The following is a 27,770-nucleotide window of genomic DNA, read 5'->3' as shown; positions in this document are numbered from 1 at the left end:
CGTGCAGTTTTGAGCTGCACAAAATCTGTTCCATTATTCTGCTGTTCTTCATGTCAATTTACTGCAGTGTCAGTGAAGTAAGAATCAGGTCCTTGTCCTTGTTTAGAAACATTTACGTTTTAAGATCTAAATCTTGTGACAAGTGTGGAGACAGGGAAGCTATATGCATTGTTTTGTGTAAATATCGCATGTGCCGCAGTTGGCCTGGCTGTTGTCATGCTGATGAAGCAAATACAACTAAATGAAAGCAAGCTAAACAATGGCAACATGAAGATACAGTTAGGAGAATGCTAAGATTTCTCACGGAAACGACAGTCAGACTGCTAGCTGGGGAATGCTCCTGTATATGTGCACTCCATATGCTCTGGGTGTGAGGGCAAAGGAGATGATAAACTTTAGAAGATGCTGATGGAGGAGAAAAAAAGGAGGCTGTCCCAGTAATGTCATTGAGCGCTGAGAGAGATGCGAGGAGAGAATAAACAGCGAYGTGCCGTCTGCGTGCGCTGAGCAAAGCCTGGCAGTTTTCTCCAAGCCCCCAGTAACTGGGTTGAATGGCACTTCTAACAGCTGTCAGGGGAGGATTACAGRAGGTGGAGGGAAATGAGCGGGCAGCTTTGTTTTGTACCTTTGCTGTTTCCTTTCGGATTAAAGGTCAAATAAGCATTCACTTTGAAGAAGCTGTTTGTGAGTTAATCAGAGACTTGGGAGAAAAGGAAACTTATCTGAGCCTATTGTATTAATATGATTGGTCCTGCAGGGGTACTGCACCTGCAGCTCCAGGTCTCATAGGAATGAACTGTGTGGTAGCAGCCAGAGATGGGCAAARGTGCCACGACTCCATGTGACAGTCAGGGCAGAGAGGGGCCCAAAGGACAGCTGCTCTTTAATCATAATGTGCGCTTGATTTTATGTCCAGGAATAGGCCTATTCATCTTAACAGAACTATTCTTAGATGTAAATTAAGCACACATATAAATACTCAATAGTCTTGAGGTGACACCTAGTCTTTGGTGTAAACATAAAGCACATCAACTTCAGTAATACAAAACTGGTGTAATTTGAGGGGGTTGCATGAAACTTAAGGACAATATTTGGAGGAAATAATGAATGGCTGGAAAAAGGAGACAGAAAAATGGTAATGTGACTGGATTAGATGAGGAAACCTTCTGATACTGCTAAACATGTGCTCTGAGAACGTGCACTTCTAGTCCCTCGTTGTTAGAGGCAGCCCAGCAGTCTAACTTCTAGTTAACTGTTTTGATTTAGACTTACAAACCATTATTCTTTAGAAATAACAAATGCAGACACTGGAGCATTTATGTTGTTGACTTTGCAAGGTCTTTATTTTTTTAAAGAGGAGATGAATGCCAAGAAGCTTAGCATTTATATTAGATACATTCCAGCAGTACAGTGTTTGTTAAAGTATGACAGAGCATTAATTACTCTGTTTTTTCTTTTTCTAAATACTGTTTAATTCTTAGAGTTAGCACTCAAAATAATGTATTATATTCCGTTGTGATATTTATTCCTGTTTGAGGCTACAGTGCTTTGTAGGTCTGCAATAAAAGTGTGGTGGGTGGACACTGATACTCCAAATGAAACTTTTGTCTTCCTTGATAAGTTGACTTAAATGAGGACAACTCTGTTAAATCTTCACGTGTATTTTATTTAATCACATTTAAAAAACAATTCTGGGAAAACAAAACTGAAAACTGGTTTGAACAAATGTGGCTCATAGGTCATAATTTGTCTAGTGGCATAGTCCTGATTTCAACTGAGAATGACATTTTTTTCGGCTTGTTCCCTGAGACTGTGATGTTTTTCACTAAATAATGAGAACGCTGTAGCATATTACCTCAATTTCCATGCTTTTTGGACCACACAGCCTTATAGTCATGAATGTATCCAGTCTTTCTTGCAAGTTGCTAAACTATATTTCCTTGTCATGGTTGAGGAGAAAAAATCCATAGAAGTGTGTCAAAGAGGAAGAGACAATTTTGGTCCCTGATGGAAGCAAAATTATAATCATGTTACAGCATTTTGATAAGGTGTAGAAATGCTTTGTGAACCTGCTATCCCATACTATGCAATGTATTCGTAGTCACTGTATGAAAGGAGATGCTTGTTTTCTTGCTTGTTTGTGAAACAAAAAGAAAGATTTAAAGACATTTTAGTGTAGTTAAAATGAGCCATAAAGATTCTGTGTTTATGTGACTCTCCTTCCCACTCCCACACAGGCACATGCACATGAATTCATAAAAAGGCTAGAACTCGGTGAATACTTCTTAAAAAGTTGTCCTACACATCTAGAATGTTACTTATTTTATGATATTTTCTTTGAAAACTGCATTACTGGATTTTCTGACTAAATCTGGCGTCTGTGGAACCAGTAACATAGCCATAGAGTTCATCTGTCATAAGATGCAAAAAATTCCAAAAAAGTAAATCTACCCAAGCGTCTGGTTTTTAGAGTCCTCAAGTTTTTACACTTTACAAAACTACTGCATAACCATTTATTTCCTATTTATTTGCAAATTAGTTGCATTTTAAACATTTGTGTATTTTGAAATACATTTCCAGCTTGAAATTTCTCCAAAATTTTTTTTAACCTCAGTTTTTTAAATTTACTTTCTTTTTTCAAAAAACATAGCACAGCGCCATTAGAAACTCAGCCTGAAAATATTTTCAGAAGGACAAATGAACGACAAAGTTTAATGAAAACTCACGAGAAAAATACTGCTACTTTTTAATCAGTTTGCAAATGAACAAGGGCAAAAATACTGCAAACAGATGCCATTTACTAAACTGTTTGTTCAAATATAATTAAAATTTGTATAATGTATGCAATTAAAGGGAGTTCTTGAGTCTGCACATGTTGTTTTTAATAGGTCTTTCATGGGAAAGTTTCATAAGGTTGAGGGTAAACTAGTTTCATGATACTAAAAGTAGGCAATTATAGGCCTGTCAGCTTCTCTTCAGTCTCACACAAAATAGTGCAACAGCTGAAACCACTCAGTTAATGAAGAGGTAGAATGTGATAATATAACAAATGCCAGTCTATGTGTTTTTATAGACTCTAGGTTTTGCAGAACTAAATTGATTGATAAATGCAGCTGTTTGTTTTTCTCATTGAAATTATTAATATACAATAATAGTAGTACATGCAGAGTATAACAGGGTATTATAAAGTATTTAACTTGGTTCCATATGATATTTTAAGAAAAGAAAATGTCAATATGGCAAACATTAAATATTCCTGGCTAGCTGACAGGCCTCAAAATACAATCATAAATAATGAATCATCATTTGCGTTTTGTTTGTTTTTTAGTGGGATGCTGTAAGGATCGTTGCTTATCTGTGCTATCTGACAGATTTATCAGTGATCAATTAGTGTTGTTAGCTTTTCCAGGGGCATGAAGAGTGTAATTTAATGAAAAGGTCTGATTGATAAGAGCAGACGATTGCTTGGCAAACTATACACAACTAAATGACTCCATATTACTGGCCAAATTTAAAATCCTGTGAAGAAGAAAGATAAGCCAGTTTTCCTGGATGTGTAACTATTTCAGCAAATATTAACTTAAAATATCCTGGAGGTGATAATAGTTAACCTGAGTTCTTTTCTGTGATAATAAGATTGAAGTAGCTGCATATGTGTAAACAGGAACAGACTAGAAAGAAGGTGCATTTTTTGAGTGTAATTAATCATTAGGTGATTAAACAGGGCTTGTAAGAGCCACTTTTAAATCCAGACTGATGTTTTTCCAAGCAATGTGTTTTAGTGCTATTATGATTGTTGGACCTAAATAGTAAGATCCGGTGTAGGGAAAACATACATGTATTTAGGTAGATAATGGTAGACGATCAAATGTCTCTTCTGATCTTCTGATGTTAATCAACTAGATATTTTTATTACTGATCATTCATTTTTAATAGGAAATCTAAGCAATTGTTGCAGCCCTTACATGACTGTTTTTTTTTTTTTCCTTTCAGAATTCCTCTGTTTCTTACTTAAAGGAACCGGCCCAATATCATCATTCCATGGACCTGAAATATCGGTGAATTATTCTAGCTTCTCTTCAAGGTTGTAAAATGGAGCCAATAACATTCAAAGCTAAAAAATATCACACATCTAATGATCTCTTAGTGAATTTCAGTCTCCAGCTTGTTGGTTCTCTGCCAGTGCATTCACTAACCACCATGTCAATGCTGCCTTGGGTTGTGGCAGAGATCCGGCGGCTCAGTACAGAGCCTGCCAAAGAAGAACCCAACACCAGCCAAATCCGGCTTTATGTTTCACCAGCAAGTCTACGGTGTGAACCAGACAGGGGGAAAAACCAGCAGTGGGACCCTTTGATTTGTTCAAGTTTGTTYGAGTATAAGCCACAGCATGTCCACAAGTTGATTCACAACAGCCACGATCCAAGCTACTTCGCTTGTCTGATAAAGGAAGGAGCAGCAAATCAGCAAAGCGTCTGCTATGTTTTCAAAGCTGATGATCAAACAAAAGTAAGTAAAAAAGAAGAACCCCAAGCAACCAACCCTCAGAATTATATTATAAATTTGCTCTTTTTCTATTATCAAGTGTTTTGCAGAGTGTGGTGGGAATGTGGAAAAGTCAGCACTAGCTTCTGTGCTGTTTGAAGCTTCAGTGTGTGATCATAAGGTGGTATGTACAGTTAAAGACTAGATCTCTCTAAAACTCACCAACAGGTTTCACTTCACTTAATGTCAACAGTTGTATTGAATTTGAACTACCCAGTATGTGAAGTGAAAGGTGYGTAAATCTCTCGTCAGATCAGAGCCTGAATTTCCCTGGGTTAGAAAACACTTTRGTTTGAGTTACAGGCTGAAATCTTGGCCCTCTTTAAGTCAGTGAGAGCTTTCCTGTTGATGTCACTAGGGCTAAGGTTTCACCCTTTAGTCTCTGTGAACTTTATCTAATCCTAAAGTCAGACCTCTCAAATTTCTGTTTTCCTGAGTGGGGACCTATGTTATTGGGAAAGAGAGGTGCCTCCTCCCTCAGGAGGAGGAGGGATGGGGTGGAGCCTTAATGGCAGCACATCTCCAGCCCCAGCGTGGTGTGGAAACCTCTTCCTGGCGCTTTAGTCCACGGAGCCTGGCACGTGATGTCAGAGAGCAGACGAGAGGCCACAGCACAGAGCTGCAAATCTGATACGCAGGCTGGCTGCCGGGGGCTGTGAGACAGTGCTTCTCTGGCAAGTCTCGCTCTGTGGGGTGACATTTGGCTCAGTCTGCATTTCGCACAAGAAACTTTTGGCCTTGGTGGAAAGGTTGCAGCATTAAAAATAGTTGATTTCTTCTTCTCTTGTTTGAGAGTAATGCAAGACAAGGACGCTGAGCGAGTAAGGAGCAAAATTTGGCACAGGGCCTAATGATAGGTTGATAATCTACTGTGAGCAGAGCAGTGGCACATCCTGCATCACGTGAGTGTAGACTCTAGTTCTAATGTCAGAAAATAGCACGTTGCTAGATGCCTCTTGCTCAACTCATAGGAGAAGCCCTGCGGAGGCACCTTGGAGGTATTACTTGAATATGTAATGCACATGGGATTTACGCCTTTCTGCCCAATAGCAAAATATTGTACACTTCCAAATTTGTGGTCTCTGGCTTAGAGCTCAAAACATATGGAAAAAGCTTTAGTTAAATCCCCCTAGATAAAAAGACAGTTCAGTAAATTAGAAGGCAAATATGCTCTAAATCATAGGCATTCAAGTAAGAAATCCTGTGAGGTGAAAATGTATGTATGTAAGGAAGTAGAAATAAGGAAKAGATGTTTTAAGACTTGGTGTTCAATATAAGTTGTTACATGCATTTTGCTTATGTGCTTCATTTTGTGGCTTGTGGTTTTACAGGATTACGGTTAGTAAGCAACACTGATCACCTGCAATACATATTCTTTTGCAACCACAGATTGAAAAACAAGTACTTTTTTCCATGTTTGATCACATTTTAGATCTGTTCGAGATGAAAGAGAGCAAAATAAGTCTGTAGTTAAATTTTCTGGCTACAGGTTTTTTTTTTTATAGAACATAGAATTTCTGGGTGCCTATTTTGACTATCCAGCCCCAGATCCACACAGCTGTCTGTCCTTTTGAAAACTACCCACCCCCTCAACAGGAAATTGAATTCTAGTCATTTAACTTGCCTTGATTGAAAGGCTGTTTATCTTGACTTTTCTGCAAGCTATGTTCCTAAGTAGGAGGTAGACATCTAACCAGCATTTGTGGGCCTGTAATCTAACAACAGGATTCTGGAAATGCCAAAATTTCAAAAAGTCAAGCCTGGGGCAATTTACTGAAATTTGGTGTAGTTTCTGAATAATTATAAGTATATTCCTTATGCTTTACGGGATTTTGTTATTCTTCCCTGGGTATTTTAATGTAAATTTTATTATCTATTTAGTGTTTGTGAATTTATGAAGAGGAGAGAACTGGTTACGTGTCTTGCAGATACCCAGCTTCGAAGCATAGGAGTGTACTGGATATCTTTGCTATAAACTGAGAGAACTGTTAAAAATGACTGAGTTGGGATGAAGAATTTATCACTAGGTTGCTGCAGCTTATATTTACCTTCCTAAGAAACAAATCTTAGAAAATGTACTTTTGTAGCCTGTGTCACTCAGCAAGACTCCTGTGCTGACCTTGTTGCTTGCAAGGACTTCTTTCTATTATCTGCAACATCTGCTCTGAAGAATCAAGAGCAGTCTTCCAGGCTGAACTGCACTGTCAGGCTTACTTTCCTGTCTGTTGAGCCTCTGGTAGACAAAAAAAATGTTCAGCGTTTTTTTCTTCCCTTAGCTTTGGCTATGTAAAGGAGCCATTGTATTCCAGATAGGTTTAGTCACAGGGTTTAGGCACTGATAAAAACATTTTACCCAATGATCTTCAACCTAAATGCTTCTGTGATAAATGTACTTCATCTATTTTTATTTAAAAAAAAAAAGTTACTGGTGATAATATATTGCACACTACAAGAGCTACAGTTCTTTTTATTTTCACAGCTAAATCTGTGGTAGGGCTATATTCGACACAGTTCTCAGATTACTCAGATCTAACTGAGGATTTTAAGTAGAAGGTAATTGTGCTTTTGAAAGTAAGTTCTGAGTGTATCTCCACATTAAGTAGAGTGAAAGAGGGCAGAAGGATGTCTATGGGAGAAGTAGGCTAGGAAGATTAATATATTAAGAGGAAAGCAAGTAAATGGAAGACTGAACAGTGAAGGCCTTTGAGGAAGACAAGAAGAAACTTGAACTGTTGCAGGCAAAGAAATAGCAGTGGAGGTGGTAGGAGGTATAGAAAACCACAAAATAGTCAAAATTCTAGTATATGCATTGTAGAAAGACTGGAGTTGTATTCCTCTATATGCATATATTGAGCCTGAACATATACTTGATTACTGAGAGATTATAGTAAGAAGGCATTTTGTTAATGGGAGACAGGTTTTTTTTTTGCTAGCTAAGATCTAGAATTGGTAGGCATGGGGGGAAATGTATGTGGTGTTTTTTCTGGATATGAGTGCAGAATTGTTAGGTTCATTGTTATTCTATTACGAACATGTCCTCTTTAGAGAAGGCATCAGTAGACAAGTAATGCTAAATAATGTCAGAATTCTTTGCTAGGAATTATTTGTGCTGTTCCTTTAGAAGTAAAAGAACAGGCAGTGCTCTATTATGATATTTGTCTTCACTCTGTAGGATCTTGTATAATTATTTCCATTGTATCATCGTGGCTCACTTGCCCTGCTGGGCTGTAGCAGTAAGCAGGGRAGGATGGAGGAAGCGTTTCTGGCAAACTGCTGCTTGGCCCCTTGCTTGAAGACAAGCACATGCACATAGAGATCATTCCACTCCAGTTAGTACTAGAAGGAATTCTGAGGGGTTTGAGGCACTGCCTAGGGATAGCATCTCTCATGGATTAGAGTTCTGCTTTCTAAGTAGATCTGTCACCTGTGGGATTCGGAGCCTTCCTTCCTTCCTCATGGATGATCCCAGTAAGTTTCCACTTGTTAGAGACAGTGCAGCTTCTTATCCCTTCACCCCGATTCTGTGGAGATTTGGATGTGGCTTCATGACTGGGAAACTCTGCCTGATGATGGAGCTGAAGTGTTAATGCGTATTCTTTGTGGATGCTCAGGAATGGAGATGGATTGAATTATATTGTGTTGGAGAGGTGACAAAGACTACTAGTATGTCACAGCTAGGGACTGTGCATGCCACACTGAGCGGTAAGAAGCTGCATCCTTGCCGTACAGCTTAACTGGAGGAGTCTGATGCTGTACAAGTGTAATGCAAGCATAATTGTTACCAGCCTGCGCGTCTTCCCAGTAACCTCTGGTCTGAAATTTAAGTCTGACAGACCCGTGATGCTGTTGGCATCATTGCTGTTGAGAACTATTTCCAATAAAAAAATTTGTCTCTTTTGTCCTACACTTTCAGTGTAGTGGTTTGAAAGATACAGTGTTTGGAATTGTGGATGAAATGTGCAGTTCTCTTTAAACTCATTCTTCACAAACACAACTCTACTTTCTTGCTATGTGACTCCTTGCTTAATTGACTCTGAGGAATGAAAGAGAAAGATGAGGAGAAGCTAACAGAATGCTGTCACAGGGTACCAGTCTCTAAAGTTACAAAGTAGCCAAAGCATTTTTGAAAAAGAGTAATCTCTGCTCCTCTTTTCAGTTAGAAAAGTATTTCTGTGCCTCATTATGTTGATCCTTCTTTGGTGCATCAAATGGTTTGTTTTACTTAGATATGTTTATTCCTATTTGATGGTTGGTTGGGCTGGCAAATGGAGTACTGGTGACTGTAATTTATCTGATAATAAAACCCTGGGCTAGTTTAGATGTAAGGCAAGCTAAGCTTGTTCTGTCCTTTCTTACATTTCTTAAATTTATTTTAACGCTAGAACTATTACTCCTTATTTCGTGGTCTCATAGAAATCTAAGAGATGACTCACAAAGTGAAGGGCTAACTTATATTGCAAATATGTACTCTGGTTTGAATTTACTGAGAAGACTGACAGTCACAAATTGCAGTTGATAATACAGGGTGAAAGTTGGCAGACAACACTGTCGCCTTTATCTAGTGAAACAGATGCTCAAAACGTTTGGAAGTTTCTCTTTTTCCTTCTGTGATACAAACTGGAGGTTTATAAGATTTGAGAGAGATTATTAAAACTTGAGCCAGGTGTCTTATAAGAAGTATTTATGTAAGATTATCAATGACTTAAGCAGAGCTAGGATATGAAGAAATTAAGTTCAGTTTGGATTTTCAAAGGGTTAAGGTCAGTTCTTACTTTTTTCAGAAGTCTGGATGCAAATTGTCATAACAACCTGTAATATATATACTTGTGTTTATCGAAACTGTTAACGCTGTAATGGGAAAACACCGGACAGAACTATTTCTTCCTATTTTGTAGAGATATGATTTGTTCCTGATTTGAGCAGGATTACAGATGCACAAGACACACACAAGTCTGCTTGATTCTTCTAAATCTTTATTCTGCAGGGTCAAAAAGCAGGGACAGCCCTTGGCCCAGGAATTGGGCTTATGTCAGCTGCAGGAATGTCGGTGTGAGGGAGGCAATGTCTGTGCAGTAGCGGCTGACAGGGGCTTCTGATGTGAGCCTTAAGTCCATGACACTCTTCCCATTGGTTTCAGTGGAGGCAATTCTATCCTGTAGTAGACATAGATAAGCCACATCTCCTTAACTGAGGCACTTTTAAAATGTAGCATTTGACCTACTGTGCTATTTGGTTACAAGAGTGATCTTTCCTATTGTTGGAAGTCTTTATATTTTATCAAACCAATTGCATTGATAGTAACTTTACCAAACTACCTTTTAAATAACCTTCACCTACTTTTATGAGTTACAATAGCTTATGCACTTAAGTAGATCATGCTGTATTACCTGGAATGCAGTACACTTCGTTATGTGGTTTGTGATCTGATTATGTACTGCAGAAGCTGGTTTCAGATAATTGAGACTTAGCTGTCTGTGAGGCTGCCCAGAGCTTAAGCTGTGAGTGAATTTCACATTATTCATCTATAAAAGGAATAGCAAAAGCTCAATGAACTCCAAAGCAGTTTTGTGAGGCTTAGCTTCCTGACTGAGTATTCTTACACAACATATTTTTGCACTGGACTCTAAAGTATGGCCTCACTAAGTATTCTTTTGTTAAATGGACCATTTCCATTTATTAAAGAAAATCAGGGACAGTAATTGTAAAGATAGAAGTGAGCTTTTTCTACTTTGTGTTTTTGCTTGATGAGTTTAGAAAGATTAAAACTTGATTTTTTTTTTTCTTTAATCATAAAAGTGCATGGAAGCAGAATGGAGAAGCTGGATTTACTTCATTACAGCTGAGAGCTTCATTTGGCTGTGTTTTCTCTCTCCTGTTCAGATGTGCCTTTGCTTTTTGATGAAGTTTCCTTAATTGCAAGCTGCTACTGTTGCTTTTGGTTTAAGAAGTGTCTCTCCATCTCCTCAGTGCTAACTGGGGAAATTAATGTTAAAAAAAAAAAAAAAAAAAAAAAAAAAAAAAAAAAAAAAAAAAAAAAAAAAAAAAAACCCAAACAAATGAAGGCTCAAATATGTATTTGTGCACATATATAGTACAGTATATAAAGTAGATCAAACTTTATCTCTGTAAGTCTTAGTAGAGTATCCTATGTAATGCAAACAGCCAGCTATGCTTTAGCCACTGTCACAAAGTAAACCGGGTCCACGCTGAACCTGAGCCTCTAGCATAACCACGACTGCAGCAGCTCTGGGCTGGAGACCTGTTCAAAGGATTTGTGTGTGTYCTTTTCTTTTAGGAGCTTTGGCAGCCACTGACCTTGTCCCTAGCGGTGTTTGTCTCAAGCCTTTATGAGGCTCTTGTCAGAATATAGAGCGAGTTTGTGATATTCCTGAGCGAAATCCTGGCCCAGCTGAAATTTTCGTGTATTCATCTTCTTGTACAAAATACTGTGTGATTTTCCTCAACCTTAACTTCTGGTTGCCCCATGGAGGAAGTCGTTTGTGCAATACTATCACTATTTCTGGCTTGAAGTCGGAGATAATGTCTTAACAGGGAAGATGAAATGTTTCTTAGTCAGGGAGGTGCCTATTCCTGTTCTAATGGTGATGCAGTCACCATTAAAGTGGTATTTTCCTGTAATTTCCTCAGTCTGTTAAATCACACAGAAAAAGGTACTTCTGCTACAGAATGGCTGTTAAGAACTTTTAATGTTACCTCAAGAGTATAGTATTCTGTATCCAGTGACGTTGTTTTAGGACCTTTCAACTTAAATAATACTGAAAGTAACTGCATGTTACTTAATCTGTTATGTGCACCTCATTTTAGAGCCAAAGATCATGCCAAGATTATTCATTGTTCCTTTACTTTCTTGTTGTGGATTATAGCAGAAATACAGAGCAGTGGAACCGAGATTAAAAAATAATTAACAAGTATGTGATGACTTCTCTTTTGACTGCTAACCTTTACTTTAGTCTTACAGTATATGATGCTGGTGGTTTATGAAGTTCAGTACAAGTAATGGGATTGATAGGCCATAATATTCAAGTATCCTCCAGTGCTGCAATACAGTTTTCTTTTTCAGAAATTTGTTTCACATAGAAAGGAACTATGGTCTCCATCTTACAGACTGGGAAATGGAGTGTAAAGAGATTGAGAGCACGAAAGAATTTGGGTGCTGGTTTCTGACAGTGCAGCAGTCAGAACCCATGCCTAATCTTGTAGGACATCTCGCAGTTGCACTTAGTTTTTCATCAGTTGAAGTCCCTAGATCTGTAAAATTAATGTGCATGCCCAGAACTAATTCTGTCTTGGAAGGATTAAGTGTGAAGGTTCAATGTGTATCTTCCCACCGCTTGGCAAAGCTCCTAAATCTCCTGTGATTGATCTGATGACACTGAGCACAGAAGAGCCGTGTAACCTGGTGCCTGGAGCATTTGTGTGGGAACAGGCAGACCTAGCCTGGCCGGGGGAGTTAACTCTCCTGCTGTCCCCTCAGAGGAGACTGTCCTGCCTTCCATGCGTGGGTTGTACTGAGGGGCCTCACATGTCCTTCCTGTTTAGAGGCAAAACCCAATAGCACTGGAAATTGAAAATGTGTACCTAGACTAGTCATTCAGAARGAGGGAGTCTTATAGTCTAGGCTGTTCTCCTCAGGAGCACAAATTTGCAACAGCACTGAGAATTTGAGCTTGATCTTCTGAATTGCAGACAGTGTCCCAAAGATTCATTTTTTTTCTCTCTCTTTCGAAGGCGATAGTGGGCTACTGCAACGTCAGAAGGATGTTCCCAGCCAGCTCTGCTTTTGTTGCTTTTTTCCACATTATTAGAGTTTTGGGGAACTTCCTCCAGAATCTTTTCCATTCTTAGGTGCACAGATGTTTGTGCCATTCCTCATATCTCTGGTCATGGAAATTTTTGTGTTGCTTGTACTGAAAATCTCAGCGAGGCTTTCTGCACACTTGAGCATGTTTAGTGCACTTGGGCCATAACATAATAGAGTGGCTGAAAAAACCCTTTCACTTGATTCAAGAACTATAGTGTTTAAGAAGATATTTATGAGTTCTTAGTGTTGGAAATGATAATTGCAGTGTTGTGCAGTGAAATGCAATCATGTGTGGTATTGGAATATGGAAGAAAAAGATTACAGGAGGAGACAAAATGTATGTTCCAAATGCTTTGATAAAGCTCTTCTATACTATGTCTGAAGATTTCTTGTTCTATGAATTGTCTGCAGTGATTAAGATGGAAGGGGAGAGAAGATGGTGATAGGAAGGGAGAGCAAGAGAGTATCAGGTCAAATGCATCTTGCCTTTTTCAAGCTCTCATAAGTCTTAATTTAAGCATGGAGATACTAAATTGGTGCATAGGATTCAAAGAGGCCTCTTGTGTCATCAGATCATGTGCCTGCTTCTGCAGGCTACCATGTTAAAACAGTCTATTTKGAATAACTCTATGAATTATAGTAAATATTTGGGCAGTGAGTGAGATTCTGCCTCTGCCTTGGATCGTTTACTCCATTCCATACATGCAAAGACTATAAGCCTTTATGGACTGAATATGCATCCTTGACAGGTAAATTAAGTGGTATACAATATATACTGTATGCATAGCGTGTCAGTTCTGTATTGCCTTCTTGAAACCTCCACCTTCTGATTCTGCTCATGTGGAAAGATCCTTAGGACCTGTCAGTATGGGGTCACATTTTAAAGTCCTGGGGTATAAAGTATCTATTCTTTTTTTTCCTTAGTTTTTTTGAATTAACACAGTTCTCAAAAAGTAAAATAAAGGTCTCCAGGAGAGAGGCTATATTTGTCTGTGTTTTACCCCAGCACTAAGCATGTTGGGTTCCCCAGTTCACAACAGTACCACTAACAGCGTATGTGAACAGCAAAGTTACTCAGCTCCTCTTATTGTAGGGTAGCAAGTCTGACCTCTGCAAAGATATTGGATGCAATAGGGGTGAAAGGAAATGCACGTAAGTGTGTCCTAGTCTCGTTGCAGCCTCAGCCAGCAGAAAGTTCTYAGGGGGAGGCAGGGAAGAGGAATCAAAAAAAAGTTATGGGTTGTGCCTGGGCAAAAGTTCTGAGTGACAGAGAGGATGTCTCCAGAAAATTAGGTTGCATCTGCACAAATACAAAATTAACAGTTTGTAAAATACTGTTTGATTGATTTCAACACTGAATATTAAGCTGAATATGTGATACTGTAAAGAAGAGGAGTTAATGATAAAGAACTTTCTGTGTTTTCTGCAGTTACCCTTTGCTGTGGCTTGGTAAAGTTCATTTAAGACTAGAGGACACTTAGTAAAATGCTGCCCTATTGAACTCCAAACACAAGTCAGAAAATCTAATCTGGTTTTAGTAGACAGTTTTTATTTTTCATTTAATTAATGATTTTAAGGAAGTTAAAGTATGTACAACTGTGATTTTTAAAATTATTTTTGTGGATATAATAAAGTGATAGTTATATGTAATATAAAGTAAAAGAATTATATTTTAGAGGGAAAGAAGAACTGCCTTTCATAAAAATCAGTCATGTCTAATACAATGTTAGTTTTCCTGACACATAGTACAGTAACATATTAAAAACAATGCAATTTGGTTAATGAAAATAACACTTGAAGCATTTACAATCCATYTTAAACATGTAGGAAGATAGTATTGGTCAAATATATGAAAAAGCAAAGGCCGTATCAGTCATGTAGATCAGTAAAGATCTGTCCAGACAGACTCCAGAGTGATTCATGCATGAATCATTGTAGAACTGGTCCTATATCAGTAATTTTTTTCCCTCAAGTTTAGTAAAAATAAAACCTTTCTGTTTTCTTGGTTACACAAATTTATCTGAAAAACTTGAGTTTTTAGCTCTCTTGGAGATACTTTATACATAGAACTAATGTTCAGGTCATTATATGTTGTTTTCTTCAGATTCTAAAATGGCCCTGGTGGGCAAAATAGAGCCTTACTCATTAAAACATGAAGATGACAATAAATAAAGAATAATAATGAGTATATCACTTTCCTGAAATAGTTCCTATGTTCCGTGCAATTGGCTTTTCATTTAGTTTTGTCTGTGTTGGGCTGACATTTATGCTGTGCCCTCAAGGTCATCAGATGGGAGCTCTCTGATAGTACTGGAACAGCAACTCAAAGCAGAGGAGACATGTATAATTGCTGTATTTACTTTAGCAGCACAATCTCCCATCCTGTTATATGTCAAAGTGAATAACAGTAACAAATCACTGTCGTAAAGTCAGTGCTTTCCCTTGCCTGCTGTAGCCGTGGTTGTTCTATATTGCTGTTTTTTTACCCTCTCTGTGGACGTCAAGTTATGGAAAGGGCTGTGGGAAATATTTTCCTAAAGAATGATTTGTGTGACTGGAAAAATATGGGCTTAAATGGATATGTGTATCTGCCCTAAAGGTTCACTATCGAGGATCTGATATAAGGATTGAGTGGATAATGCCAGTTTATACTTGGTTTGTCCTCTGTATGAAGCTAGTGATTGATGTATATTGCTCTTTTCTTTCCCACCCTCCCTACTGCTTTTCCCAGAGTGACAGTTACCGAGATTTATAGCTGGTCTTGCTGGCTTTCACTAAACACCATCTCCGTGTGTAACTGAATGCTCTCAGTTTCCAAATTTCTTGTTTTAGCCTTAAAAAAAAAAGAGTACTAGTTTCACACGTGTATAATGAGCAGAATGTGATTAAAAACTGTATTTCTCTTAATCATGATATGCTATGATTTGTTAAGTTGCTTTATTGCTTGTATACTATGTTCATAATTGTAATGTAATGAACTTTCACAGGAAGAGAATAAAAGATGAAATTCATAATTTGGTTTATCTGAGATTTCTGTAATTCCGTCACGTTCAGCACAGCAGTAAAAAATTAAGCTTGTAGCTAATACCTGGCTGCATATTTTGCATCTAAACCTGAGGCTAATTTAAACAGATGTGTTTCTCTGAGATCCTAAAAAATAAACTGTTTATAAATCTTACTTTTGAGGCTTTGATCCTGAGAACATCTATGTGCTTTTAAGTTCAGGCTAGTTCCATTAAAGGCATCAGAAATACTTGCAAAGGTGAAGTTAAGCACACTTGCAGACACTTGCTTGGTTAACATTTGAAGTATCAAATGCATTACTCTGCTTGTAATTTTTATATTCAGATATGTTTCCATTGACAGCTAAGTCTTTCATAGAGGGGGAAAAAGGTATCCAATTTCTGTAATTAATTCCTTCAGAATCATTTTTTAATTAAACAGAGCCMTTTAAAATGAGATAAATAACTATAATGCATTAGTGTATTCAGGATGATTAACATGGTTGACTGAACACTGCTACTAGGGAAAACAGGTTTATTTCTTTAAAAATGCAAGTGGAAGTACAACATATGCCTAAGAGGCAATAATAAACTAAAATCTTAAGAAGCTCAAATCTTAAAAAGAGCAAAGCTTGATTTATCCCTTATTTTACTTCTGACTGCTAAAATCCAGTTCTACTGTGCTTCTGCCAGTGCAAATAGCATTGGTCCCTGCAGAGATCTGTAATTGAAAATGAACTCGGAGGCGTTGCTAGAAGTTGTATCAAGAAGTCAGGGTCTCTTCAGTTTGCCCTTCAGTCCAACTGCTATGACGCTTGCATTTTTCTGACTAGTGCATATTTCAAAATGGCCCAGTAGTGGGTAATGATCCACTCAAATGAGGCACTCTGGTTTCCAGAGCAGGACTGAGATTTAGGAGAGGAAGCAGTTGATTCTGTGGACCACTGTTCAGCATTTTTGCTAGTAAACTTCCCTTATGTAGCCAGGYCTGTAGAGCTTCTCTAATTGCAGGAAGTAAACTTTGCTGTTCTTAAGAGGTATTAGACATTGGACTGGGTAATGCTTATTTCCCCACTCTCTTCACAACAGTTTGCAGAGCCATCGTGGCCTAAGATGAAGTGTTTAAGTGCCACTTAGTGGCTGTCCAGAGCAAATGTAAAATACTGTGATATCGGTGACAGTTTTCACCTGTACTGCTATTGCTTTCCACCAGTAGGGGAATTCCTTGCCTTATTGTAGAGTTACTGAAGGCTTGATCTAAAACTGGTTGGTATCAATGCAAATATTCTGGTGGGTTTTAGATAAAAATTTCGGTACCATCAGTCTCATTTTACTTTTTCTTTTTCCCCCAAAWTTTCCTTTTGAAATTCCATTTGGGTTCTGCTCGTATTCTGTTTGGCAATAAATACTTGTAAAAGGATTATAATGAGCTGGTGTTTTGCTGTATGGTGAGCTTGCACAGGAAGCCAAAAGTGGGTTAGCACTATCTCTAGAACCAAAATGCTAGTGTTCCTGGAGCTGCTAAGAAAATACAGTTTATTCTTGAGCATTAACGTAGACAAAATATAGTTTATTCTTGAGCATTAACRTAGATAAAACAAGATGTGCTTAACTGCGAGGTTGGCATCAGCTGGCATTCTGGGATATCTCAGTTACCCTCAGCAGGATATCTGATAGATGTGAGAATGTGTTAGCTCTCAGTCATGATACAGTATACTTGTATCAGGCCATCTGGTCCTAAGCACCAAAGTTTCTCTTCTGGAAGTTTGCAGGATTCAGAGTATTATTTACATATATGTTTATTAACTGTCCATAGTGAACTGGTTATATCCAGAGGAGAACAAACTTCGGCGTGCATGAGCTAGACTCATGGATTGTGTGCATCCTTCCTTCTAGCTGGCAGGGAGCCTTTAGTGGGAACTCTACAGGTAGTTTCTGTACTGCAGAAGATATGTTTGAAATTCTTACTTAAAATGAAGGGTGGTGGTGGTGGTGTTTGTTTTTTATGTGTTTTTTTTTTGTTTCTCTCTGTAGAAGCTTTTCAGTTTTCTTGTTTTAATAGAATATTCATATGCAGTGGATTGCAAGGCAGGGTTGCAAGAGTCAGAAAAGTTCCCAGGATCCTTAAATAAACAAAACATATGTTTCTGATTTATAGGTACATTTCTTGTTTAAGTTACAAACTAGCAAGGTCTCAAAGTAAAACTCTTCATGCAACTTGAGTCTGTGGACATCCAACAAGCCATGTAAAAACTGCATATATGACAGATGTTCTTTATCCAGATACCCTCCTTGTTCTGATGTTTACGCATGCATGCACACGTATCTTGATCTACTCAAAAAGTCTTGATCTCAGCTTGAGATAGCTCAGCTGCACCTGAATATGACTTCCAGGAGGCAGTCTCAGTTGGAGTTCAGTCCACAATGAGAGAACGCAATTTTCTTTCATTCATTTTTTTTAAAAGCTCTTACTGTTTGGTTGTATGTTATAGCTTTTTGCATGTTAAAAACAAACTGGGGAAATTATTAAAGCTAGTGTACATTTAACACACAAACCTATTTTGACTGAAACCAACAAGAGACTAAGGATTTATGACGTCTTGAGGTTGTAATGCCCTCCTCAGCTAACTTCTGAGATTCACTTATACTAATTTGAGTCTTTGTTCCTGCAAGCACATATTAAAATATATATGTTCAAACTCATGAGGTTTCAATGGTATCTGAACTTCTCTACGTTCCAARTTAAGTTGTGTTGCTTTCCTCCTCCATGCCATGCTGGAGCCTCCATGGCAGGCAGATGTGGTTCTCGTTTTAAACGTAGAATACGATTGTTTGAGTGAGGAGGTCTGTCGTTTGCAGGTTTTTCTGGAATGCCAGAATTCCACGTTGGTACTGAGAAATACCCATGTGGGAAGAAATGGTAGAATTGTCCCTTAATTATTTGATTATAACTTTATGTATGTATCTATCTCAGTAGCGTGCCACATAGGAAGTAGGCTTTGTTTGTGAAAGCATGTTTTCAGGAAGACATTTCTTGAATTTTACCTGTTCCAGAAGCCTTGTAACCACTCACATATGTGAAGTGACGCATCCGTCGTGGCATTCTCAGTCCTAAGAAATGGTTAAAGAAGCCTATGCTGGATGAATCGGTTTAGTCTGTGTGGCTGCGGGGTTGCAGGACAGCTGATTCAGCTTGTTAAGTGCTCCATTGTTTTAGCAGAGGAGCGGAAGTGCAGTCAGCACATGTGGCAGAAACATGCAGTGGGTCTTACAGTAATATATCCTGAGCCCTTTGAAGTGATTCAGCTCTATCAAAACCACAGAAGATCAAGAGGACAAATCCTGTTGCTATATTTTAAAAGTCTCTGTATTGTGCATTATATTTCATAAATATTTTTCAGTGTAGTTTTACAAGTCAGTTATAAAATTGACTTAAAATAACAAGATGTACATAGAGTATTGTCTGCACTGAAGCCAGGAACTACAAAAATAACTGAGCATGGGAAAATGCTGTTTTCAGATTGGTAAAGTGGCTCGTGGGTTTAAAGATGTTTTGCTGCAGTTTTGTGGCCTTTGCTGTTATCAAAAGACAATATGTCTTAGCCAAAGACATACAAAAGCACAAGAAAAAAGAGTCCACTCTGTTGCCTAAGATTCATTTGATGTATCTTAAACTCTGAGAAGAATATAGGAAGGAGAGAGATGAGAAACAGTGTTACATCTCTTAGGGAACATTGCTGATTCGATTTTCCACTCTCAAGATACTTGAGAAGGAATTAAATCAGCAGTGCGACATAAAAGTTACAGATAATTTAATAAAAAAGGCAAATTTAAATGTGTCATGCAAAATTAGTGTACCAACAGATTGTGATAATAGTAAGCTTCCAGCGGTATTCTGAATGTCACTGTACACAGGAAATGYCTAGGGAAGGGCTGTGCTGCAGCTTGCGATCGACTGGGAAGGCTGGCGATGGGAAGGGGGTGCAGAGCGTGGGCTGGGCCGCGTTGCTGAGCTGCTTAACTGGTGGCAGCGGGCCGCCGGAGTTCTCCAGAGCCCSCTGCAGTTCCCGCGCTGCGGGTTGTCTGCAAGGACTGCAACAGGGCGGCTTATGATATGAGGGCGACGTTGCAGAAATTAAAATTTCTTCAGCTTGATTCTGGAAAAGAACAGGAAAATATGGTATTTGCTTCTCTTTGTGTTACCTACCTTTAAGATAAAAAGAGGAAATAATAGAAGCTTAGTCTGTGATTTTAGTGGAGGTGGGATTGGATTTGTTACAAATGAATAGCTTTCACATGTGCATGTTCCTCATGGGCATGTTGCAATAGCAGTGTTGCATTGTAGGTGAGTTCTGGAACCTAGACCTGCTGAGTTGTAAACCTGAATTTTTAGTTTTTACTCCTCCTCTCCCCCTGCAAAGTTAAGAATATTACGGTTTTCTGAGGGGGAAAAATGATTATTAAAGCTAAAGTTCTGTTCAAACCGTTGATTTTTCCTGTTTACCATGAAATATATCTTGCTTAAGAATATCTGAACTAAAGTAAAATTACAGTAAAATCTGTGTACTGTGTATAGGGATTGTTACTGAAATCACAATTATGAAAAATTAATTATTCTTTTGCATAAATCAGATTACAAAGTTATATTGTAGAAAACTGAGAAGACAGGCTACTTTTCKTGGCACTCCATACTGTGGAGCTGTGGATGTTTTCCTAGTCTCCTGCTGTTTCAACTAAGGTACACCAAAAAAATATATGCTTAGGGTATTGGGACTATTTTCATGTTTATAGTTAATCATGTAAAAATAGAGCTGGGTTCTTACTCCATAAAACTACATGTACAAAATTGTTYATTTTGTATTATGCATTACTAGAGTGTTACAGTAGGATAAAATGCATGTGGGCATCTTAACCAACGTAAAGCCCCATATAATGGAAATAGACATGTGTAATAATGTATTATATGGTGGGGATATACACAGAGGATAGATAAATTTTATCATTACATTTTGATTTTAACCAGTCAAATGAAATATAGTCTGTTTTTTCCTCCACATTTTCTAGACTGCTTTTGTTGCTTCACTTATCCATTACTGGTAATAGAAGTGCTTAGTATTTTAACTTTTTTTCCAGCGTGAGATAGTGCTTCTCCTCAAAGGAATTGAGACATGCTTTCAAAGAAAATATCWTTCTTAGCTAAGTAACTTGCTTTAACTACATAGATTTCAAGATCAAGGAAGACTTTATTTATAAGCCTTAATTGGTTGTGTTCCAGAGTGCCCTTCCTAAAATCTGGGGGGTTTTCTCCTACTTGAGGGAGCCCTTGGTGTCTGCCTGAGGGAGCCAGGGGAAAGGGTACCAGGGAGGAAGAGGCCATGGGAAAGCAAGAGCAGAAAGCTGGGGGGAGAGGAATGTGGCTCTGTCACTGCAATTTCCCTTGTGCCAGACACTGTTATCTGCATCCTTCATGTCCTGTTGTCAGAGGGATTTAAAAAAATAAAGTCTGGCGTCATATTTCATGGTTTATCCAGAGGTGTCAGGGTGGGGGGCTGCCGCCCCTCAGGTGCAGCAGAGGTGGTGGCTGTGGCTGCACCCACCTGGCTCCTGGTCCTGTTTCTGCTCCATCCCTCTCTGAGCTCTCAGCAGCTTCGAGAGCTCAGTGACTCATCCCTCAGCTTGGTCATAGTGGAGGGGACAAGAAATCTAGAGAGAAAAACAGGAGATTTCCAATTGTTTCTGCAGCAGCTGAGACCTGGTGAACTCAAGTGCTCAACCTGCATCTTCTTCGCTGCACCTGGGGAGCATCTGTCCCCATTTTTTAGCTCTGCTCCCTGCTGCTGTAGCCTGCCAGCTTTCTCCACCTGTGCTGTGTTCTTCTTGCCCCTTTCATGGCTGCCAGAAACCCCTCTATCACCCACCAGAATAAATGCTTGGACTCTCTGATCTCTTCACAGCGATTTCCCGCTAGAATAAATGCTTGGACCCTCTGACATCTCTCTGCGGCAGTTTCCCGCTATGCAGTTTCCTCTGTTGCTCACTCACCACATTGTCCATGTGGTTTTCTTGCCTCCAACCTCAAAAGCAATCTCTTCACCAGTCTTCCCGGAGTTATCTGCAAATTCAGGCTGTGGTTTTATGCTTGTTTATATGAGATATGATTATGACTGGATCACTCACTTGTGCATGTTTGATCGAGGTCAAATGTGGACATATGATCATGCTTCAGCTGAATTGATTAAAACCCATGGCAAAGCTTTTGACAGCTTTATGTTTTTTTGCTGTCTGAGGAAAGACAGCAGATGTACAATCCAGCGTAAAGCTTGCCAATCCACCAKTTATTCATCAATGTTTTTAAAACCCTGAAGTGGCAGAGTAAGCTCAGACCAGTAAGCATTTTGTATCATATGGTCYCAATTTCTATGAACTTTTGGACCCTAAAGCTAGTTTGAGTTTATTGTTGAGCCATAGCCTTGGTTTCCTCTCTTTTTTTCCTCTATATGTTGCCTTTCTTCTGTACCTCAAGATCCTGGATTCCTTTGGTATGTCTCATGTTTCTTGGTCAGCTATCACATATCTAAAAGTGTTCCCTTCTCAGTTTCTCCTCTTCTAGCCAGCTTCAGGTATTAAGGGTAAAGCTACTTCTCTCTGATTTTAGATTCTCTGTAACATTTATCCTCAGGGGAAGAGTAGGTTCCTTATGGGATGAGGAKCCTTTGGCAGTGTTTACACCAGTCCTTATTTGATGAAGGACTTCCTCCAACCCTTCCCCTTCAGAACTTTCTGAATAAAATGCTAAGAGCTGATCTGTTCCACTCAAGATACCTGAATGGTCAGCCAAGACTCTGCTGTCCCCAGAGCTGCCTGCCACAAGGCATAGAAAAAAAAATCAGTTTTTTTCTAGATAGACGTTTCTTTAAAAAAAGAACCTCTAAACCCCACTTTTTTTTCCCCCACCAAAATAGGCCCATCAAGAAGACACTTACCAACCAGAAAAGCTACGTAAACCTCATGATGCAGGTTATCATCTCTCTCGTGACCTCACTCCAGTTGATCTTTCCTTCCCTGGGGTCCAGTACTTGTGCTCTGCTSTCTGCAGCACAGTGACCCTGGGGTGTTTGCATTTTCCTCCTATAAGGTATGGGATCACCTGTCCCTCACAAATCCCTCCCTTCAGGATCCCAAATGATAACTGTTCTGCTCTGATACTTTGTTGGGGAGGGGATGGATATGGCTGTTTGAGAAGAGGAAAGTTAACCTCCCACCAGCCCCTTTAATTTCTGAGCAGGCAATGCCAGGAAATGCTAATGACACTTGAATCAGAGCCATTTTAGCAGTTACAAATTGTGTAGCTGAGAAGATAAGCATGTAAGGGAGCTAAACCTGCAGCRATAGCTAGAAAGGCTGTGTGAAAGCCTTCCATTGCTGGAGTCGGTGCCCCAGGATCTGGTGAGGAGTGGTTCTCTTCTGCCTGTCTGTCACAAGGGGATTGAATTGCGTATTATTTKGGGGCACTGGCCAAGGTCTTGCCTTTTTCATGTTGGCTACTGGTTAGCAGATAGCTGCAGCACTGTAGTCTATACTCTTCATTAACAATACAAAAGAATATTAAACCCCAAACTTTGTCATTTCTGTTTCTGCTGAATATCTGAAAACCACTGAGAAGTCCTGCCGTTTTCTTCAGTGAGAGCTGAAGCTGTTGCCTTTAGCCTATGTGTGCAGCCCTGGCCAACATCCTCTCCGTTTGCACTTGTGTAAGAGGACAGCCACAGCTGCTGGTGCTTAGCTGGCTGGCTTTACTCTTCCCTCTYTTCAGTGGGCTAAGCCACATCTTGTTCAGTAAGATAGTTTGGGTTTATCATTAATCTTTTATTTTATCATGTTATGAGAAAAATGACTTTGTTTACATTGTGGTCAAAAAGAATAATGAAACTCACTCTTTTCTTCACCACAGTTAAGCCAGCTAGTCAGGCTTGACCATGTCTTTGGTTGAAACCCAGAGGAAGGTCWGTTTTCTTCACTACTTTTTCCCTTCACTGGATCCAGATGAATCTCTTGTCTCATCTTTCATCGTRTAGAGGTGACATAAAAATCTGGGGGTTCTGTAAACAGAGACCTTTGTTTTGATATCTTTTCATCTAGCTGGATATAAGAACCAAATTATTACTACATTTTGAATTCATATGAGAAGCARTGCTCTCACAGTAGTTACTTTTCCATCCTTTTTTCTCTGATAAAGGAAAAACTGTTTAGCTCACTACTTGGCATGGGAAAAGGTGAGACAAGACTTAAGAAAAAGCTAACACAGTTAAAAATAAGTAAGGAAGGATAAAATTTGTGGCGTATTTGTAAACAAAGGCCAGCTAATGGATACTGGTAAATATTGGCAGGCATGTTCTTTGCTCATATTTATTCAGCTGAATTTACTAAGACCTTCTTCTGTAGAACACACGCTAACAGGAGTAGAAGAGAGAAGCAGAACTCAACTTGAACGTGGGCAAAGGGGATGATTTGTAAAACAAATGGCTGCAGAGACACGGTTAAATCAAATTCAGAGGGAAAAGCTTCAAAATGAAAGGAAGTCTGCTGTAAAACCACCAGCAGAGTTACCACAAAAGCAGCAGGAGAAGCCAGTTCTAGGTGATAAGGCTGGGTCTGGCAGTCTTAGCGCAACTTCTTTTGAGACTTCATTGCGTTGTGACCTACTGTGAAGACTCTAAAAATATTTACAGCCATTAAACCTAGAGAAAGATGAAATCAGACAAGAATGAGTTAGAAAAACCTCTTCCGAGTGGAAAGGTTGACTGCAGTCTCCTTTCTTCTTAATGTGTTCCTACAAATGCTTTCTTTTCATGCAGAGAGCTTTATTTGAGAAGAAATAATGGGAGGATTTGTTTTTGTGTAAATTTGTGAAAGACAGCTGTAAAACTGAAAAAAATGTTTTTTTGAGTATAYAAGCTTTAAGTTGTGGCTTTGAGGTATTTTATTTGCTACTATTTAAAAAACAGCCACAAACATCTTGCTAATATGTTCCATGATAACATGGAACAGTTCACAGGAATAAGGATTWTGGTTTATTTTGTTTTTTAAATGTCATAAGCTTAGATAATGGGGTACGAAGTGCTATTTATTGTTTATGCAATACAAATGTCATTGCTTGGCACAGAATTTTTCCATTTACCGAAAATGGATATATACTACTTCTGGAGAGACAGTTATTTGCACAAGCCAATATTAAAATAGAAAAATATAGAGGTTCCATTTTTAGAAAGTTGAACATCCTGAAAAATGAATGCAGTTATTGTTCCTACTACATAACTGAAACCATCTTTTTTGGAAGGTGAGCAAAACGGTGACCTTTTCATTCATGCTGAAGAATTTCACGTATTATCAAACATTTTTATATTCCAACACTCGAGCCTAGCTGCCAGCTGTTTCTCTAATACCAATGAACGTGCCCACTTGTTCCTACTTCAAGGCTGCAAACACCATCTCTATTTTACAGATTAACTAAAGCAGAGAAAGTGGCTAAGTAGCTTGCCCCAAAACAAGTTAACAGCAAGAGTTGGAAGTTATTCCCTGTTACTCTAACTCCTAATTCAGTGTCTTAACCACAAGACCACTCTCCCTCCCAGTACTATAGCCTGTAGATGGTTTCAGAGGGCATGTAAAATCATACAAACTTTGCTTGTATACAGCAGGTTTAGAAGCCGCAGCAGAGTGAAGTGACACTCTGGCAACAGCTCTCTTGAGTCAGCTCTAGTCGGGGCTAGCAGCCAGGTCTTTTCACTGGCAGCAGGGTTTGATGGAGACCTAGAGGATACGTGTATTGTTTAACACTGCAGAAGGGTGCTGGGCGGGAAGGGGGAGCTGGAAAAACTCCCATGGAAGCAGATCTCAGAGAAAGGGGCAGAAATAATTGCTTAGAAATAACACTGTTCACATTCCATGTTAGAAAAAAGTAACTCTAATGCTATCACCAAATAGTGGATATACTGTACAATTACAAGCAGCACATAATTGCCCTCAGTTGCTGTATTAAATAAAAGTAGACCGAGTAATATACTTGAAATAGTAAGTACTTCTAGTGTTCTTGTAAGGTGCCTAATTTAAAGCTCTGAGAACAAATGTCCTTTATTCATGTATGTGCTCTGTTTATTACAAACAGTGGTAGCAGTGAAAATTTCTCCCCTCCATCCTGCCAGTGAACCCTTAGAGACCACCACCAGAGTGAGTGTCAGTCATATTTGGTCATTCATTGAGCTTATGGCTAAGAAAGTCTATTCAGTCAAATTGCCCATAGCARGTATCATAATGAAAGAGTAAGACTTGTTATGCTTGTTATTCACCTCTAATTTAAACTGTAAAACTATTAGAATAATGGATCTCTAGTCTCCCTTCGTGAAAATATGAAATGCATTTGTTAGGGTTTTAATCCCGGAAACCATGGCATAGGTTGTAAACTTGATTTAATGCCTGCGCCAGACAGGCTTTGGGCTCTCCAAGCATGAGCAGGTTGCCATAAGTAAATTAATTACACATTGATTTATTAGCTTATACTGGACAATATTTTGTGGCTTCCTGGCAAATGCTGCTTTGGGAGAGAAATCTTCATAATTTCAAATTCYTGCATCTGATTTCTTCCTTTGATGAGCTATGTGCTTTTGAGAAAGCCACCTAAACTAGTCAAGGCTTGCATTACTTTTACAGATGGGTAAACCACTACTTAGACTGAAGACTCGGGTAGGAAATGCTAACAGCCAGTAGAAGCAGATTCCTCATTCCCACCAGCAGCAGCTCAGCGAGGCCAAGGAGCAGCAGTGCCAGGTGGGGGGATGCGCTGGCACGCGTGCCGCCAGGTCACGTCCTCCATGATTGGTTACCTCTGTTCTCAGAAAATCAGCAATACGTTGTTCACGACAGAAATGTCACAGCTTCATTATTATTTCGTTTTGTGCATTTTACCCTCCTTTTATGATTCAATCTTAATATTCTGTGTAGGTTTTTGGATTTGTTATTTTCTCATTTGTTAATCTGCTGTTCCTCGAGGCAAAGTGGCTTGAAAGGCCATGCTTAGTGTTGCAAATGCTGAAGGTGCAAGCCTTCTTTTGTGTTCCCAGGAGCAGGGCYGTCCTGTCAGCCACTGCGGCCCCTTACCACACACACGCACTCTGGAGTTAGCAGGTGCAGCCTTAGCAGTCATTACTGGACTTCTACACTCAGTCTTAGAAACGTTACTTGCAGTTACTTACGGTTCAGGTTGAATGTAATCATTTAAAAATGCTCTGTGACAGCTGATGAAATTCTTGTTGCGTTGTTTGGCTGTTTGGGCTGTATTTTGGTCAACAGTGGATTAGATGCAGCAGAAAAGAGAAATGAGAACGCCTTGCTCTCTGCTAGGTTTGTTAGCTTGTCCTCGTCCTCCCACCTGAGACATAGGAGGCTCCTCTCTGGGCTCATAACCCCTCTCTGCCTGATTCTGTGCTGCTGGACTGGCACGGTGTGGTAATGGGGGTGAGGAACGGCGCTCTCAGCTGCCGTCCCGTGCGCCTTGTGTAAACTAAGGACGGAGGTGCAGGACCGTGCGCTCTGGAGCGAGGCAGGAGGGCCTGAATCTGCCCCCTTGCTGCCTCTGTGGACTGTTAGGCTAGCTCTGCTTCTCACCAGCCCCTGTGCTTAGGTTTCACCCTGTTCCTCCAATGAATGTGTGATGACTTGGGCAAGTGGACGGCTGCCAGCTTCAGACCAGGGGGTTATTCCACCAGCCCTAAGTGTGCGGTACTCTGTGGTCAGGACACTGTCCTAGTGGGTTGGTCGTCCATGGGCAAGTAAGGGCCTGAATCTGGCTCGTCAAYGTCTAACTTTGAGCTGTTGAATTGTATTGGGGAGCGGTGCAGAACAAACCCCTCTTCTTTCCCGTTACGATGTTGCAAATCTAGTTTCTAGTTTTCTTTCTTTGAGGTGACTGAAAATAAAGGGCTTTTTTTCATTTGGGGGCAAATGGAATATTCCCCATGAAGTCCAGGCCTTTTTTTCCTACTTCCTTGCCCTTCCTGCAGACCGAGAAGGCCGCAGCTCCCCCCGGGCGGCTGAGGAGGTGCGTGTTTGTGTTCGTAGGCAGCCTGGCAGGAGGAGTGAGAACAGCAGTTGAAGCACTTCTGCCTGGATGGCAGGTAACCCACCCCTGACCTGCCAGAAGCTTGCGTGCTAGTGCCTCACTGCCTCTCAAATTCTGTATCACGGGGGTCAGAACGTTACTATATTATTATAGAACGTTATTTGCTTGACTTATTTTTTAAGCATTGCCGGGACATTTCCAGAAAGCGACACGGGCCGCGTGGTTTCGCCCCTTCCGCCCCTTGGAGCTGCGCGCTGCGCCGGCGGGAGGCGGCGCGGGAGCCGCC

At 39.6% G+C, this 27,770-nt stretch overlaps 1 protein-coding gene across 5 annotated transcripts in view; it reads left to right on the top strand.

The window, feature by feature from the left end:
- The first annotated feature begins 3,972 nt into the window (after positions 1–3,972).
- TBC1D1 (TBC1 domain family member 1) overlaps positions 3,973–27,770 on the top strand; it is a 107,183-nt gene continuing 83,385 nt past the window's right edge. For all 5 annotated transcript variants that reach the window (XM_085322726.1, XM_085322723.1, XM_085322725.1 and 2 more), the window contains exon 1: positions 3,973–4,509. In XM_085322726.1, coding sequence (XP_085178852.1) covers positions 4,093–4,509 — 417 coding nt within the window. In that variant the 5' untranslated portion in view covers positions 3,973–4,092. The remainder of the gene's footprint in view (positions 4,510–27,770) is intronic.

The sequence above is a fragment of the Rhea americana genome, unplaced genomic scaffold, assembly GCF_003343005.1.
Source record: "Rhea americana isolate MKP2758 unplaced genomic scaffold, rheAme1 scaffold_8, whole genome shotgun sequence".
NCBI lineage: Eukaryota > Metazoa > Chordata > Aves > Rheiformes > Rheidae > Rhea > Rhea americana.
This window is presented reverse-complemented; position numbering and strand designations above follow the sequence as displayed.